General features: G+C 38.0%; 1 protein-coding gene across 5 annotated transcripts in view; it reads right to left on the bottom strand.

Annotated features, from left to right (window-relative positions):
• Positions 1–18,579, bottom strand: part of GSAP (gamma-secretase activating protein) — a 109,242-nt gene that overhangs the window by 57,950 nt on the left and 32,713 nt on the right. For all 5 annotated transcript variants that reach the window (XR_003436540.1, XR_003436541.1, XR_003436542.1 and 2 more), the window contains exons 12-19: positions 18,400–18,485; positions 11,299–11,376; positions 9,823–9,900; positions 5,957–6,049; positions 5,613–5,830; positions 3,970–4,039; positions 3,366–3,448; positions 479–532 (exon numbers count right to left, since the gene is read on the bottom strand). Coding sequence is in view for 2 of the 5 variants with exons in the window: in XM_027123816.1 (XP_026979617.1) it covers positions 479–532; positions 3,366–3,448; positions 3,970–4,039; positions 5,613–5,830; positions 5,957–6,049; positions 9,823–9,900; positions 11,299–11,376; positions 18,400–18,485 (760 nt within the window). In the remaining 3 variants the exon portion in view is untranslated. The remainder of the gene's footprint in view (positions 1–478; positions 533–3,365; positions 3,449–3,969; positions 4,040–5,612; positions 5,831–5,956; positions 6,050–9,822; positions 9,901–11,298; positions 11,377–18,399; positions 18,486–18,579) is intronic.

Below are 18,579 nucleotides of genomic sequence, written 5' to 3'. Positions count from 1 at the left end.
CCGTTCTCAGAACGAGAAGGAAATTAGTTAATCCCAGCGCAGGTTACTTAATGGTTTTAAGATTCTGTGTGTCTGTGCGTATGTGTGTGTCTGTGTGAGGGGGTGACAATGCAAGTGAAGTAAAAAACAGCTCCTAGGTCTGCTCAAGAAAATTTGCAAGAACTCCTCCAGCATGGATTGGTTTGAGGCACAGTGGGAAGTATGACTTCTATACACTTCACATCGAGCCCTGTAGTTCTCTGTCTTCAGAAAACCTCCCTCTTCAAAGAGCATTCCTAAGCATTGCCCTGATATCGTCGCTGGTGACTACCATTTAGGAAGGACTGCCTAGACAACTAGCCTTACCCCTTGCAGCATCCTCCCCTGACAGTTTACAATCCCTTTTGGAACCACCGTTGACACTCAGGGCAGGCGACCGTGAGGCCAGCAAGGAAGCCACGCAGGTCTGGGCTTTTTGTCTCTCACTGTAAGCACTTACCTTCATAAGAGGCAACGGAATCTCTTCTGTCACAAGGGTTATTCCAGGAATTTCCTGTGGTGGGGGAAAAACATACACACAACTGCTAAACGTATCAACTACCCCCAGCCCGAGCCTTCAGGAAGTGTCTTCCGTGCAGACAGAAGCTGAGGGCAGCTCCCAGTTTGGTAATCTCTACTTTAAATAAAACTTGGGGTTTATAAATACCAGTGAACACAGCCTATCTCTTGCCTCGGGAAGGGAAATATTCTGTAAAGTTATGATTATAATAGTTGACAGTGTCACTAAAGGAAAGGATAAACTATTATGAAGAAATACAGAGTAAATAATGTATTATTTACACATTTCCATTTAAGAACAAAGGAGGCAAATTATATTTGCACCATCAAGTATAATAATAAGGTGGACGCTTTCCTTTTACTCCTTCCTCCCTCTTCTTCTCTTTCACTTAAATGTATTATAGTTGGTCCCTGCCTCACTAATGGGATTCTTTTTTGACCTCAGTGGAAAACTGTTCTGCACCTCATCCTCTACTGTGATTTCGGAAATAAGAGATCCCCATAAAGTGTTTACCTAGCAAGATCACCATGGCAAATGTGCAAGACGCAATTCATATCAGGAAGTCCAAATTATAACATTCTGCTAACTAGTGAGCATTAAAACAGAAATTTAAATAAAAAGATAAACTGACAAAATTGCCACTTATTTATTTTAAAAAGTGTGTTTCCATGTTAATTATGTATATTAACCTGTCAACTAGTCAATTCCTCTTTCATTTCCTAAAAACTAAGTAGATGATACATAAGAAAATACAAATAAAACCTGGTATTTGTTTAGAACTTAAATGTCCTGGATTTTATTGCCATACAATATTTCTGAGAAAAAGGGCATCACAGGGATGGAGAAATAAACTTCCAGAACATTTAAGCAACTGAGTCCTCCACTGGACAGGAGAAAGCCTGTAATAAAAATCTATGTATGCTTCACTTATCATTACTCAGCAACAGAAATTTCACTACAGCTCTAGGTTATAAATAGCATCTTCAAATAAGTATAACAAGGCTCACTGTCTGCAAAGCATAATTCAGGATTATCTATGTGTAAGACACAATATTTTCTAGTATCTTAAAAAACCCAATTCAGTTATTTACAGAAATAATCTGTCTCCATACAGAAGTATGAAATTTATTTATTAAGGATATAGCATTAAGAGCATATGCAGATTAGAGAAAAGAAAATGATTTACATCATTGCTAAAGAAAATCATAGGCTCATAGAATTTCAGGATTAGGAGAGACCTTTAAGGTAACCTACTCCAACCGCAAGAAGTCTAAAGCAACATGATAAACCCCAAAATAAGCTCTGTACGCAGTGGTTAAACTTTGGGTTTTTTCATATTGTACTTCTTGTAGGACTTCCTGATGTCACTCTGTATGTCCACACATTTCCTCTGCTCCACAAAGGAGGAGAAATGCAAATGTGAAGAACTACCTGTCAGGATGACACTCACACAACAACCAACTAACACATGTACCATGTTTAAACACAACCCTGGGAACCAGAGGTCCAGACCCGGCCTCCCAGACACTGAACACAAGACACCGACAGCCAGCATTGGGTGGTGAGGGGAGGAAGATGAAATGTACATTTCCTGCTTCTGGGGGAGGGGTAGGGATTAACCTGCGAACTTCCTGCCACATTACCACAGAGTCTGCATGTATATTGACAAGGGTGCTTCAAACAATGAGGGCCTGGAGAAGAAACAAGCTCAGATCTTTCCTTATAATTTTACAGAGAGGCATGAAAGTTTACGAACTCTAACAGTGAGAGACAAAGAAGAAAGGGCCTTTGGGAAAACACTACCATTGCGTATACCAAAAATTTAGAAATTCTTCTAACATGGGACTTCCCTGGCAGTCTAGTGGTTAGGACTCTGCGCTTCCACTGCAGGGGGCACGGGTTAGATCCCTGGTCGGGGAACTAGGATCCTGTGTGCCGCGTGGCGCAGCCACAGAAAACAAAAAAAAAGGAAAAAAATTAATCAAACACATCTGATATGCCTTTTTAAAGGACTATATTTAGACAGTCTAAAAACAAAATGGGAAGTGTTACCATTTACCCTAGTACTTATTTTCCTGTGTCTGTGCTACCTGAATTAAATTTATTTTTCTAAATGCTTTTTTGATACAAACCTCTGCCTCAAGACTAAGCACACAGTAGTTCTAACATCTAAATGTGAAAGGAGGAGAGGCAGAACCTTGTTCTGATCCAACAAAGCTCGGTTCACTGAACCACATTCAAGAGAAAACGAACAATGTTTTCTCCTGAAACACTTCTTCCCAGCTAAAAGGAAGGGAGTCTGGACCAACAGGAAGAAAAGGTTGAATGGCATGGATTTGCTTAAGATTACTGACTTTTACTGATCTTGACATTCTAAAGTTATCACAGATTTTCTTTCTAAGGCTGGGAAAAAAGCTCATGAAGGTGCTAATCTACTAAGTAAATAGAACAGCTCAGAACAACAGCAGTGGTCCAGCCGTTGCTCATTTACAAAACCCTAAGAAATATTTTCGTCTATTCTAGCTGCTTGAAAAAAATTAAAAACTAAAACCATCTGAAGATGATAGAGGCTTCATTCTGCTTGGTAGTAGGAAGAGTAACACGTGTGCTGTGCCTTCTCCTTCAGTTCTACTGTTTTATGTGAATAAAACTGGCCAACAGCAAGGACTCACTATTATTTTTCTGCCAGAAAACTCCAATTCAGATCCTTATGCATCAAAACAGAAATGAAATCACAACCTTGGTTACTGTGACGGGAACGTCCTACAACTGACCCACAGCAGTGAATCAATTTTAATTACAGAAAGAATATAAAGTGTTAACTTACTGTATCCCAGGTGAGCAGTGAGGAATATGGCAAGAGTTTATCCATGTTACTTGTCTCTGGATAGATGCTCCAATATGAAGAAGCTGAGTAAGTTTTGGTGGGGAAAAAAGACGTTTTAATATGAAGAATAAGGCAGTAGACGTTGTAATGCACCCAAACAAGCCAACCCACAAAAGTTTTCATTGCCTTATCCTTCATCTGCAAAAGGCTAATCATGGTTCTATCCGCTGATTAAAATGTTCAGGTTCTACTTTTTACACTGAGAATAATTTTTAAAAAATTATTTGGCACATACATCTATCCAAATGACGTTATAACCACTTCGCACAGAACCAGCCAACACAACGCTTAAAATAAATCACTAATAAGGTTATAGAATCAAGATCATATCTTATATGTCATCAGTCTCTGAACAGCCACAGCTTCTTACAAAACCACAAGAGAATGAAATTTAATTAGGTGCTGACTACAACAGAGTTTTAAAAAAATGAAAAAAACACTCCTAAACAGCATTTTGACAGATTGAGGCATTATCAATTTACTGCTTTCCCTTAAGCAAAAGGGTCAAGGGTTCAACTTAATATGCACCATCAGCAACACCTACCAATTATAAATTCCTGAATGAGGTCAAATGAATGGCAGGCAGAGATGTTCTCAGAAATCCACTGAATAATCTTTAAAAAGTAAGAAGACAAATCTATTGGTATTTAAATCTGCACCCTGCCCCCCCCACCAAAGAAGTACAAAATATATATGAATAGTTTAAAATGTTATATCTCTTTTAGAATTGCCTAAGAACACACTCACTTCTACACAATCTCTGAGATACATAACGTAAGGTTGTGTGGGTGAAATATAAATGAGGTCCTTTTCATGCATCATTTTAATAAATGCCCTTGACTGGGATCCAAATAAGCCTTCTTGAATCCAATGTTCGTTTTTGCTAGAGTAGGACATATTACAACAAAGTCGCAGTGTGAAGAGCTATGGATACAGGAGAAAACCAAACTCAACCACTGAGCTTGGAGGCAGCAGACCTGTGTTTGAATTTCAGCTCAATTACACCATTTAATCATTGTGAGCATGGCTATGCTATCAAGGAAGGTATAATCCCTGTTATATCAACAGTTCTCTCAATCAACCTCTATAACCATCCTCACCTGCTGCAGGAACGAAACCCCTTGTTCCCGACCTTAGAATTGATGGTATGAGGCTTGCCTAGCCATAGGGCACTCTTGCATTTCTGATCCTGCCAATAATTGTTCTTATTTCCAAACCTACTCATCAAGCTAGTTGTGCTTATTTTCACAATTAGTTAATAAAATATTACCATAGACAAGTGAAATATGGATACAAAAAGAATGCTGGCGGCTCAATAAAAGTTGAAAGCTTGGGAAAGACTCCAAGGCATGTCTCTAAAACACTTATTAAAAAACTAGGTGTGAGACAACTATAAAAGAAAAAATTGCCTGATATACACAAACTATTTAATGGAGGATTTTTAAACTATTGACCTCCTTAGGGAATAAAATGAAAAGAAAAAGAAAGTAACTGGAAGAGCCATACAGGTACAGATAAAGAAAGTCAAGACATTACTTAGTGGTTTTATGAAAGAAAAACGATTTTGAACTCCAATTAGCTGATACACAAAGAAAGGGCCGTAATCTACATCAAAAGATACAGGAATAAATGTACATTTATATATTTTAGGTTAAAAGAAAATATTTAGGCCATCTTTTTTCAATCGACCAACCACCCATTGGTCCCAATCAAGTCTAATGGGGGGTTTCTTCAACTTCACAGAATAGCTGTAATATTAAATGATAAGATGTATGAAAGTGCTTCATAAACTATAATGTGAAATATAAATGTGAGCTATCTCTATTTAAAATGTCATAAATAGATTTTATTTACCACCAGATTTTAGTCCTTTTCATGATATACACCAAATACAAACCAGGAGAAAAAGTAGATATTTGAGAAACTATTTACCGAGCACTTCCTTGTTAGCACTTCCTAACATTTACTCACAATATGGAAAAGAGAAGAGTGAAAAGAACAGACACGCCCTCCCAGTCTGAGGTCTGTGTCCATAAAAAAGGAGCACAAACGAAGAATATGTTCAAGTCACGACGGAGACCGTAAACCTCAACGGTTACCAAATAAAAATAACTTCTGTTCATTTCAGCTACTAAATGTACACGTGTTGTCCATTTGCCACTTTTTAAACTTAAGCTATAATACCACCTTGGCTTCCAGTCGCCGTGGGTCTCGGCCACATGAGAGCACACAGTGCAACAAGGCCAGCTTCTCGCAGTCCAGCCGGGTGTTCCACAGGAACTCCAATAAATATGACTGGTTGAGGAGTGCCCTATAGAGCTTTCCAGAACCCCAATCCAGGACCAGGGATCCTGACAGTGACTGTAAAGGACTATGAGGTAGCATATCAATCACTTCACTGTTTCCTGGCCAAAAAAAAAAAAAAAAGTAGATCAGCAAATAAAAGAAGCCCCTCTGCCCCAAACATAAATATTAACGTTAAAACGAACCCAAATGTACCCTGTTCATGAGGGGGAAAACTACAGCCATACCTGTCAGAAACAGACTGTGGCAGATCAGGTCTGGATGTTGAATGTTAAGTAGATGAAAGAAATGACCAGGCAAGTAAACAGCTACATAATAGTCTGTGGGAGAGAAAGATTTAAGTCAGTTCCACGTGGCAAGAGCTGTATAGGTACAGATAAAGCCAACAACTTTACGGTATCCCTATTTTTCTTTGAACCTCTTAAAACACAAAGGTTTTGACCAATGTAATAAGAAGCTGTCTGATGTCAGTACGGTCCATCTTCCTAGCAATATCTCATTTTCTTCAGACATTTAGCCATGGTTATCTTAATTTATATCTGTAGTTTTGTTTCTAAGAGAACTGTGGCTTTATAGGAATCTAAATGAGCTCTGAGAGCAAGTTAGAATAAAAAATATCCAGCAACATGAATTATTCCTTAATCTGACAGGCTGGAAATAGCTTATCATGGGAATTTCCTGCATAATTTCTGCCATGTGGGGGAAGCTCTACAATTTAGTTTCCTATGTCTGCCCACTGCTCATCATCGTTGTCATCTTCTCTAAAGAAGCTTTAAATTGATACTCATCAAAACAGTCTCTGCAGGCATTCTGACACTTTGTGAAGTACTAATTTGTTTCCATGCATAGCAAGCTGCCTAGAATGCACATCTTCACAGTCCCTGCACCAGATATTTCTGTACAAAGAACATTTGTATACAGATTGAGGCAAGGTATAAAAAAATAGGTTTCTGGAGAAGGGGGCAAGGTAGAAGTAGCCCTTGCCAATAATTTTTCTAGGATCTTAGAAAAACAAAGAAACTCATACAACAGTGAATTTCATATAGATGAAACATTTAGATTATAAGTGAGCCAGCTAGACTCTTTTTCCCCTAAGAAGCAAAGAAATACATGCTAATAATGTACACAGAAGGCATTCTGTGGAAGGGAAAGGAAAGAGGATGTAAAACTCTAACCAGCTGACTTATAAGTGTCCTTTCAGTCACTGTGGATTCAGTGATGTTAAAGTAGTTAGCACAAGTGGTTGCAATAATGTTACCATTATGGTAATGCATAAGTAGAAAAACACAAATAACGATATAGTAGGGCACAGTGGAAAGGCATCAAATGACCTAGATTAACTCCTAGCCCTACAGCTTAGCCAGTTAATTAGGGTGGTACTATGTCCCTGGGAGAGGGGGCATTTGGAAGTACATGAGGGTGTTCTGAGTTGTCACAATTATTCAGGTAGAAGGGAGATTCCTACTGCCATTTGATGAGCAAGTGGGCTCCAAGGAGGTTAAATCCCTCAATGTGCAGGACCCTCCCACCCAAAAGTTACTTTCTCACCAAAAATATCAATAGTACCTGTGGTAGGCTGAATGATGGCTCCCAAAGGTGTCCACATGGTAATCCCCAGAGCCTATGAATATGTCACCTTAAGTAATAAAAGGGACCTTGTAGATGTGATTAAGGATCTTGAGGTGGGGGGGGGGGTATCCTGGATTATCCAGGTGGACCCAATGTAATCACAAATGGTTTTATAAGAGGGAGGAACAGGGAGCATGACTACAGAAGAGAAGACCACATGATGATGCGAGAGACTGGAGTGATGTGGTCACAAGCCAAAAAATGCTAGCCTCTATGTGCTGGAGGAGGCAAAGAATGAATTCTTCCCTGGAATCTCCAGAAGGAACCATTTCTGCCCCCACCTTGACACCTCAGGACTCACTCCTTGCAGAATTCTCACCTCCAGAGCCATAAGACAATGTGTTATTTATCTAGGGGCTAATGTGTGGTGATTTCTTATTGCAGCAATAAACTAATATAGTGCCCCTGATAAGAGACACTAGAAGAAGCTTGGGCACACATCACAGACTTTCTGAGACTCAGTTTCATTATCTGTAAAATGGGGATAACGTCACCAAGAAGAATTGTTGTAAGGATCAAGATAACAAATAAAACACTTAGAATATAGTATTAATTTTTAAAATGATAGTTTTTTAATGTATAAACATATCTTTCTTATATACAGGTGTTTGGAGTTCATGGAAAACTTCCTCCAAAACTCTATTCTTTAATATTTCAATCAATATAAGCCCCTTTTAAGAGGGTGACAATTCAGGGAAATTCCATGCAATAAATCGCAAAAAAGACATCACTCAAAAAGCAATACTGTTGTCATAAAAATTACCTCTAGAATAGTTCTAATCTTGGGTACAATTTTGTGCCTATATATTAAAATCTGTTTAAAGAAGGAAAGATGGCTTAATGTGAGATAGCCTATTTTTACAAAGCTCTAGTATTTTTGCCCTCTCCACGCTCTGAAGACCAGAGATTAAATCATGCCTGCCCTTTTCAAGAGTCAATCCCAGGGGTAAGAACAGGAAGGATACCTTTGACCTCACAAAAGGCTAAGTTTTTTTAGTGGAGAGTTTCCCACATCACTCTGGAGATGGGATGCTGATAAAGGATTTCTGATAAGAATCAAGTCTCAGACCTAGGAAACCTTATATTTATCCTTCTTACCACAGGAAGCAGTAGAAGCAGGCCTCTCTAAAGCAACTTCCCACAGGTTCAGAGCTCATATTAAAAACTGGCACATACTGGCCCACTTAGCATAAGATATCTCTCCTCATCAATAGTATCATTCAAAATAAAAATTTTTTTTTTTGCAACAGTGTGGATGGACCTAGAGAGTATTATGCTCAGTGAAATAAGTCAGACAGAGAAAGACAAATACGCTATGTTATCACTTACGTGTAGAATCTAAAAAATAAAATAAATATGTATAACAAAACAAAAGCAGACTTACAGATACAGAGAACAAACGAGTGGTTACCAGTGAAGAGAGGGAATGGGCGGGCAAGATAGGGGTAGGAGATTAAGAGGTACAAGCTACTATGTATAAGAATGTACAGCACAGGGAAATATAGCCATTGTCTTGTAATAACTTTAAATGGAGTATAATCTATAAAAATATTGACTCACTATTTGTAAACCTAAAACTAATATAATATTGGACATCAATTATACTTCGATTAAAAAAGACCCGCAAAAAATATTTTTATGGTCTTTATCACTTTGGTTCTCACTTTGCCCAGTTCCTTCACATAACACCTTCCTAAACCTTTGTCATGATAGTAGATGGGCTGGGAAACAGGGAAAGAAGAAAATATTCAAGAATCCATCTGCTCTAAACCTGAAAGCTAAAGCTTTTCTTTTTAAAATGTTGGGCCATATCCCATATGCAGGCGAACAGCAGTTCTGTTTAGTCTTATGCTAACCGGTGTGTGCCCCTCACCCCAGCTGGCATGGAACAGCAGCTTTCAGTAGGGAGGTACAATAAACCCCTTCTTTATTGTCTTCCTTGCGGACTCACTATGTTTAAGCCAAATACTCAAGTGCCCTTTACCATATACTTACTCAATGAAAAACAACTCAGTCAAGCTGATCCATAAGTAACTTATGGGACTCAGAAGCTTCTAGCAATTACCAACAGGGAACAGACAATTTCTCAAGGGCCTTTGTCTCTCTAGAGTCAAGGGACAACATCACGTATTATTTCTCACAGGCTTTTAGGAAACCTCTCGCTCACCGTCATCATCTTTATACTAACAAATGGCATTTTAGGATTCCTACTAAAAACATAAGAAAGCCCACAGCCCAGGTTCCCTAAGAAAGGAGATGCATTGCCTCACCCCCCTGCCAAAAGGCTGATTTTTTTTTGTGGGGGGGGGGGGTGCGTTCCAGAGGAAACCTTCCCTTATCTGGCTTCAAAAAGGTCAGTCATAGTCATCACAACCTGAGTCCCAAAGAGGCATGAGGAAAATGAGGCATAACAGGTACCGGAAGGAAGAGACAGAGCAGAGAGATGCCTATGCCTCTCACTCACCAAGGCTGAGAAAAGTAATGCCCTTTGTCACACGTGAGTCAACACGCCCAAGAGTAGCAGTGAAGGTCTTGCCGTGCCCTGTGGAGAGAGAACGTGAAGCCAGAGAAAGGATGTTAAGAAACAAAGAGCTGGAATTCCACCCAAGGCAGTGACTCCATGTCATACTCTCCGCATTTAGTAACTGTGAAACTGACAAAGCAAGTGTCTTTGGAGCCCTAGAGCTCATGGTTCCCTATCATTCTCCAAAAATCAGCATTGAAGGCGGATCACCTGAGTGCAGTCACAAGCCAGTAGTTGTTCTGGGCTTAAGTATAAACTTAGACCTTAAAAGGTGGGTTGTGCTGGGATAGAAGGACCTGAAGAAATCTACTTAAGGATCCAAGAGGTGGAGACCAGGTGGCTCATTGGCCCTCGTGCCTCAAGGTTCACTGCCACACTCTTGCAGTCATTAAGGCCCTCAGAGACTTCTCTGAATCACTTAGGAATCTCACTGTGACTCAGAAAGGGTGTTAGGCTATCTACTAAGGGCTTCACTCTCCACTCTTCTAACTCTTAATCATGGTTATTAGCTCTTAATAAAACTTTCAGAAAAGTTTTATTTTCTGGCTTTAATCATTAGATTAATCATTAGAAAAATGTATGAAAACGTTCCACAAATATCAGACTTGTACTATTAAAGCATAGATATAGGTCTTCTGAATTTACTTTTACTTTCTTCGTTATTAAGTTATTCAACTCTTTTACTTTAATCTCTAACTTCTGAAGGTACTATTAGGCACTCCTGAAGAATAAACTCTGGTGTGACCTGGCATAAATTTTTTTTTTATTTTGAAAATTCTAATTTTAACTCTACCCACAGTATGTACTATATAAATACTAATTTTAAGGAACTAAACAAGCGAAATAAATACTCTTTAGTATGGTTCAGGCTAAAACTATTAAAGGGCACTCTGTGACCAACTACAGAGCTAGAAAAGTTTGGGCACTTTACTCCTGTCCCCAAGGCTGACTGTTGACATATCAATTTCCTGGGCCACAGATGTATGAAATGAAATAAATGTATCTTAGGTCTAAGACCTGTTAAGGACCGAGACCACAGAAGCTTTTCAACTAAAACCCTATGTACCTTTGTAAGTTAAATCTATTGGTACCTTTCAGTTAGTAATAATAAAAAATCAAACACACACACTTTGGGCAAATACATCCCTTAGCATTGGTCTACAGGCTTAGAAAAAAGACACAGGTCAAGAAAAAAATGTATTACAAAATATTATTTTAAATGTAATTTAAAAATAATGAGCTCACTTAATATTCATCATTCATGAATTTCTTCAGGAAATATGTATTATATAGGTATACAGATATACAATGTACTGATTGAATTTGTTACAAGGTAATAAGACTTTAAAGTCTATCTACTTTGCTGCTATTTGGAAAAAATGACTATGTAAAAGTAAAAAAATAAATGAAAAGTACCTTTATGAAAGTAAAGCACTGAATACGTGATTTGCTCCCAAGAGTCAAAGTTCGGGCAGTAACATACACACAAACTTCCTAGAAGGAAGAAGGTATTTAGTAAAACTTAAAAGAATCGTAGACAAATAGAAAGTTTCCTAAGCCACTTAACCTTGCTGCCATTCCTTTAGATGTTCTGCCTCAATTTACCTCATAGATTATTCCCAAATTCTAGAAATGGACTATTAACAAGTTGCTAAGAAATTTCAATTCAACAATTACTCAGCACACACTATAAGCAATTTACTGTGGTAGGTTACTGAAGGCTAGGAAAATGGAGAGAGAGAGATTTCTGTATATGAAATCACAGGAACCTAGAGAAGTTTACAAAGCTTCATGAGATTCTCCTTACATACATATACTCCCCTGTGCCCTTTTGTAGCTTGCTTTCCAGCCATTGCTAATAGCTATGGACCTCAGGTTATCAAAAATGTGTCTCCTATTTACAGAAAGTTTCCAGAGTTCTTCTTTATCTAGAATGGAAAGCAAACTGGGGCAACAAGAGCAAGTGTGGTGTGTGTGCCTGTCCCCATCCATATTTGGGTCACTGAGGAGAGCTCCTGGCATAGAGTGGCCTTTCCAGATGAGCCCTGACCACACTCACTCAGCCCACCACTCCAGAACAACCTCAGCCTTTCCACCTGCTTCAATGTGTAAAACTGTCCATCACCTCTAGCAGCTGTCGCCACCTGGACAGACTAGGTAAGTCCATCAATGACCTACAAATGAGGGCATTATGCTTAAACTGATACTTCTATTCTAATGCTAGCATTTATGTGATCACCTGAAATAGGAGATTTCCAGGGTGGAAAGGAACTTGACAAGGAGCCTGGAAACCTGGGTTCTAGTCCCAGAGGGAATATTAACTAGCTGTGTGAATTCAATCATTATTCTACTCAGTGAATTGCAATATTTCCTCTACCATACTCCATTAGAGTTCCTTTATCAAAAATCATGGTAGGAAAAAAAAGGCCCATTTTCCCTAAGAAGACTATTTAAGGACATGTTTAAGCATTTCATTATAATATTTATCCTTTGTGACTCTTTTAATGACTTTTAAGACTGCCATATATTGTTAGAAATTCATTTCATTGCAATATTTTCAACAGAAAACAACAAAAAAGAATAACTTTATCAGACAAAAAAGTAACAATTCTGTTAGATTTAAAATTACTGTTATGCTTAATGACCACACAATGATAATATCTTTTCTTTAAAATTACAGCAGACTCTTTAAGAATAAAATAATGCTATACTAAAGCAGATACAAAAATAGTAATTATAACAGATACAAAAGTCCTCGGTACCACTTTGACTACTTTTATACAGTAAACATACTACCAGCAAAAACCCTACTGGTTTATCCTGTTCTTTTACGTTCTATGATCACAGGCATTTTTAGCAAACGGAGTTAAAACTTCATCCTCTCTAGTAATAAAGAAACAAGAATTAAAACAAGCCACCACATTTTTCCTTTCAAATTAGTGAAGTTTTAAAAATGATAATCAATTCTGTCAATGGAGCAGTAGGAAGAACATTCTCAAATAATAGTAATGAAAGAGTGAACTAGTACAACCTCTCCGAAAAACTGTTTTGCTGAGGATTAAATATATTCACACCTGTTGACCCAGTAATTCTTCTTTTAGGAAACTACCCTGAGGAATGAACGTGAAATGTCAAAAATATAAGGAAGATCATAACCTCCATTCTAGCAAAATCCTCTGCACACCATCCTTTAGAGAATTGAGGTTATCATTTTTCTTGTTTTGAAGAAAGTTAAAGTGAGATGTAGATTAAACTAACCTAATTACATACACCAAGAGCCATATTCAGATCTCATAAGCAAATATCTCCAAATAGTTATGTTGTGGCTTAGTCCCCTCTCCCTATCCCAAAGGGGGAAAAAAAGACACAACAAGGGGAAATGGGCTGTGCACAGGCTCTGCAAAGCTGTCCCATCTCTAGAATTTTCTTTGATAATGGAAATGTTCGATATCTGTGCTGTCCAATATGGTAGCCACTAGCCACATGTGGCTACTGAGCACTTAAAGGATGGCTAATGTGACTGAGGAACTTCTTTTACATTTTATTTAATTTTAATAACTTAAATTTAAATAGCCACATGTGGCTAGTGGCTACCCTCTTGGACAGCATAGCTCTGGAGCACTGGTTCTTAACTCTGAAAGTACATTAAAATTACCTGGGCCCACAGATGCCTAGGCTCCACCTGAGATCAACTAAATCAGAATCTCTGGGGTGAGATTCAGGCATCAGTATTTTTTAAATTTGCCTGAGTCATATTAATTAAATTCTCTAAGCCTCAGTTTCCTCAGTTGTAAATAAGGAAAACATAGAACCTCCTTCGTATGGTTCTGATGTGAGTGTTAAATGAGGTAATATGTATAAAGCTCTGGCAAAGAAGTTATAGCTGGTCATAAAGGTTAGCTGCTTTATTATTATTATTTCAGAATAATTTTGCCGCTATTTACAAGTTGGGGGAAGTCAGAGTTTGAAAAAACAAAGCAAGCTCTTAATGGCGTATCCAGAGATGTGTAATGAATATTCATCAATGATGAAGATAACATCTCAAAGCTGGCTAGCCTGGGGGAAACCATTTGGACAATGAAAGCTATTATGGACAAAGTTTTCCAAGGGAAATTATCTCATTGTAAAAGGCTCTATAAAATGCTAAAACACAGGCCTAATTCTGGGAACTTGTGAAGGGCAACTCTTGCAATTATATGTACAGGAAGGAGAAGTTACACTTTTCACCCCTCACTACCTCCCAGTAGGTGGTGCACAAGAAAGAATTACAGCCACCATGGAGTTAGAACACACAGGAGAACTCGAAGTACAGCTTCAGGGTTGACTATTGGATAGGGAGTGTATTTTCTTTCCTTCAATTCTTTAGGAGGTCCCTGATTTGTAAAAAATTTATTAGAAAAATCTATACAAACTCATAATGTTAATACGTAAGTGTCCTGACATTGGCAGAGCACTTTTGCCTATCACCAACTCTCATGAGCAGCCTCCAGATTTTAACCTCTGACTCCCTGGAAGGTAGCAGATATCATTTCTTAGGGCAGGAAAATTCAGGACAAAGATGCTTTCAAGAATGTAAAAAGTAATGCTGAAAGGACAAAGTAGCTCCCAATGACCAACATGTGACAACTGAACATCCAATGTTATTACAACATCAGCATTAATGTAAATAGTTGAAATAAGTTGAGTTTGTGAAAAGCTCTGAGTCTACCTATATTTTTTTCATGAACCATGTTTTCTGTTCTTCACACCAGTGGAAAATTAAGCTCCCTATTATAGAGGGAGCCATATAGGGATTAGACTATTTGCTCTCTTCTCCATTCCTACTTTGCTGAAGTAGGTTTGTTTTAACAACAAAGGTTAAAAAGTTATTTCTGAAAAGTAATTTGGGAAATACATGAACTGACAACTTCTTAGTTGAAAAGCAAAAGGGTGCTTCTCTGGTTTATTTCATTGTAAATCTGGAAGCATCCCATTTGAAACAGGTTTATTTTTTCTATTTCAAAGCTGACTACGAAAAGCAAGGCTCATTTGCTATTCTCCTAGATGTTGCTGAGAAAGGAAAAAACACTCTTTCACATCTCGTGCCGGATTAACCTAACATTTTATTTCTTAAGATATGTCATAGATAGCCTATTTATAAGCTGCTACTGTTCATGAGAAATTCCTATGGGAATAAACTAAGAAGGCATAAAAGCTTCATAGAATAAAAGCCTAAAATGATTATTTATATCCAACAGATTTAAAGCCAAGTACAAAGTAGTCAAGTACTAGCCTGGTCCCACCACATGAGCTCTGGATCCCATTACATCCCACCTTCTAAGCAAATTTGTTCTACTGGTCATTCCTCTCTGCTGTGTATTGTCATCTTTTCTTTTCCACTAAATATCCCGTAAGCATTCAAACATACTAGAGTCCCTACTGTCTCAAAAAATGATATTCCCTAAATTCCATTTTGCCTTTCAGCTGCTGCCTCTCTCATGCCTGCACATGCTGCTAAAATTTTTCAACTCCCACATGACACTTAACCCATCACAATCAAGATTTCACCTCAGTCACCCAGCACAAACTACTCACAGTAACCTTCATGAAGCTATACCCAATGGACTCCACCTCTCACCACCTACTAACAGTCACTCTCTTTTATGAAACTCGCTCTGCCCTTGGCTGTTATAACACCTCACTTGGTTTTCCTCTTCTCTCCCCATACTTTTTCCTTTTTCTTTGGATGTTCCACCTAACTTTTATATATTTTTGCTCCCAGATCTAATTCCTAAACCTCTTCCCTTTTGACCCTTTACCCTTCCCACAGCTTCAAATCCCAGCTATGGTCTAACAACTTCCACACTTATTCATCTCCAGTCCCGACTCCCCTTCTAAGCTCCAGGTCTCTTAGTTAACGTGTCCAAAACAAAACTCACGATCTCCCTTCCTAAGCCCCACCAAAACCACCGTACCTCAGTAAACGGCACCGCTATTGACCCATCTGCTTGTGCCAGAAACTTGAGAACCATTCCTCTTCATCTAGTTCACAGCGAGTCTCCTCAGTTCCATCTCCAAAATTCATCACAAACCCACCTAGTTCTCTCTACCTCTACTGCCCATCCCAGATCAAGCCTCATCTTAAATATATGACTATACCTTATCCTAACTGCTCATCTCCCCACTTTTTCTCTTGTGCCCTCTGAACTATTCTTCACACAGCAGCCACAGTGATCTTTTCAAAATACACATCTAATCATGTCACTACCCAATTAGAACACTTCAGAGAAGGACCGTCAATGGACCCTAAAACCACCAGATGAAAAGTTGTTGGGGAATAGGATAGTAATTTAATGCCAAAGTATCACCTCACAGATTACTAACGCAAAGGTTGAAATGTACCTTTACAAGGGAGACAGGCAGTGGTTACCACTTAACCAAATGACCAAACTTAGTGTCAGTAACAGTAGGACATCCTTACATTATACGTTTCCTGATCTGGTGCAAATAAAGTTCACAACATCACCTATGAAATATTCTTACCAAAAATGTTTAACCTATGTCTAACAACGCCTTTAGGCCTAACTTCCAACTTACAGAAAATGTAAAGGAAAGAGAAAGAAGTTAAATCCTTTCACAAAGAAACAATTAGACAAATCCAGAATGTGAGATATTCCACAAGGCAAATAGTCTGGACTCTTCAAAATGTCAATGTTGTGAAAAGAGAAAAAGAGGGACAGAAGATAGGAGGTGGGAATCGGTCTACATTACGATACTGCAAAGACAAAACAACCAAATGTAACGCATGAATCTTTTAAAAGTTATATGCGTACACGTATCTATTCATGTATATGCATACACATATATACATACACGTGAAAAGGACTTTTTAAAAAACAATTATGGAAATTTGAATATGAAATAGTTTACTAATTAACGTAGCTAATTTCTTTCAGTGATAATGGAAATGAGATTATGTAAGAGTATCCTTAACCTAAGGTGATACATGCTGAATTATTTAGTGGTAAAGTATCATGGTGGCTGCAACTTACTTTAAAGATTTAGTCAAAAAGAAAAAAATGCTACCTATTTAAGAGGAGAATGATAAAGCAAATGATAAAGCATTGTGAATGATATGACTATTTAAGTAAAAGGTACATGGATATTCATTATATTCTTGAACTTTTCTGTACAATTGAGCACTCTCAAAATAAAAGGTCGTCATAAGGGAAAAAAAAAAAAAAAACTTTAATGACCTTATGACCCTTAAGATAAAACCTAAAGCCCTTCCATGGTCTGCAAGGCCCTAGACAACCTGGCCCCTGCCCACCTCTTCAACGCTCTCGCGATACTCTCCCTCTTGCTCACTCTACTTCAGTCACCCTGTTCTTAGTTCACATTCATCCTTCAAGTCTCAAAGGAAATATCATGTCCTGCCCTAAACTCCCCAAGACTTGTTTATAGAGGGACTTACAAGGCTGAGGGAGACCCTGGATGGACAGAAAAACTATAGGATGGATTTTGAAGGAGTGAGGTGGTAAAGGAAGCAATTTTCAGTTTTCATTCTGTAAAATGAAATGTACTGGCTGGACTAGAACATATCTGAAGATATTAGTAGCTTCCATTAAACATCTGTTATATGTTCTCACGGCTTCCTGTAGTTCTCATTCATAAAATGTATTCAAATACTACGTGGGCACTTATTTAACGTCTAACATCCATACTGAATAGTAACGCTCTACTAAAAAAGGTTTAGGTCAGTTTTGCTCACCATTGTATCCCCAATACGCAGCACACAGTAAGTGCTCCATAACTGTCAGCTCAATGAATACCACATAATTTGGCTTTAAAGGAAAGCAATTTTAGTCTAAGCATTACTTAAGTGGTAACTGTCCACTCAAGTTGGGATGTTAAAGATGGCTATGAGATTTAGTTATTAGAGTTGATTATTTAGATGATTATTACGGTTAATGAGCAGTTTTTCCACCAGATTCATTGACTGTAATCATACTCCTCTCCAGTCATTTTCAGGCATTTTTTTTCCCTCTCTGTTTTCTCTATCTACAATAAACAGGTGTAAAGAGATGGAATATTGTACACTAACAACTTTATGTGAAGCTCTGACTGTCAGCTCAGGTTATAGCATGGCTCTTAAAGCAGCTAAGCACATAGGTTTAGAACCCAAACATCAGTAAGCCTGACACAAAAAGCATCCCGATCATCGTATGCCATTTGTTAAAAATGGAGCAGGTGAGAAAATGTAGCTTGATTAAATATGAATCTATCCCCTCTATTAGAACAATAATACAAAAACTAACTATTAGAACAATAATCTGACTGTGGCTTCTTTTATACAGACAGAAAATGTATAAAATTACAGTGGAGAATGTAATTTGGTATGTAAATATCCGTATAATCACTTATGTAAGAGTGTGGCCCTATTATATTTTATTTTCAAGATCAATATAGCTAAACAATGGCTAAATGTATGGAACTCAAGTATAATTAAGTAAATTGATAAATACAACCCAGTTCTACCTGTATGGTTGGTAAAAACACACAAGGTTGGGTGTTTGGATAATTTCTCTTGGTCTTGAAGATCATCATATCCAAAGTTGACAAGTCTAAGAACATAAATGCATTTACAAATAAGTTCCCTCATAAAGGACATAACCACTACAATTTACCCACAGAAGTAGAGACATGTCCTCAAGAAAT

Source organism: Aethalodelphis obliquidens, unplaced genomic scaffold, assembly GCF_003676395.1.
Source record: "Aethalodelphis obliquidens isolate GAN/ISIS:26980383/991018 unplaced genomic scaffold, ASM367639v1 scaffold27, whole genome shotgun sequence".
In the NCBI taxonomy this organism is placed as follows: Eukaryota; Metazoa; Chordata; class Mammalia; order Artiodactyla; family Delphinidae; genus Aethalodelphis; species Aethalodelphis obliquidens.
Note: the sequence above shows the minus strand (reverse complement) of the source record. Positions and strands in the feature narration are given on the sequence as shown.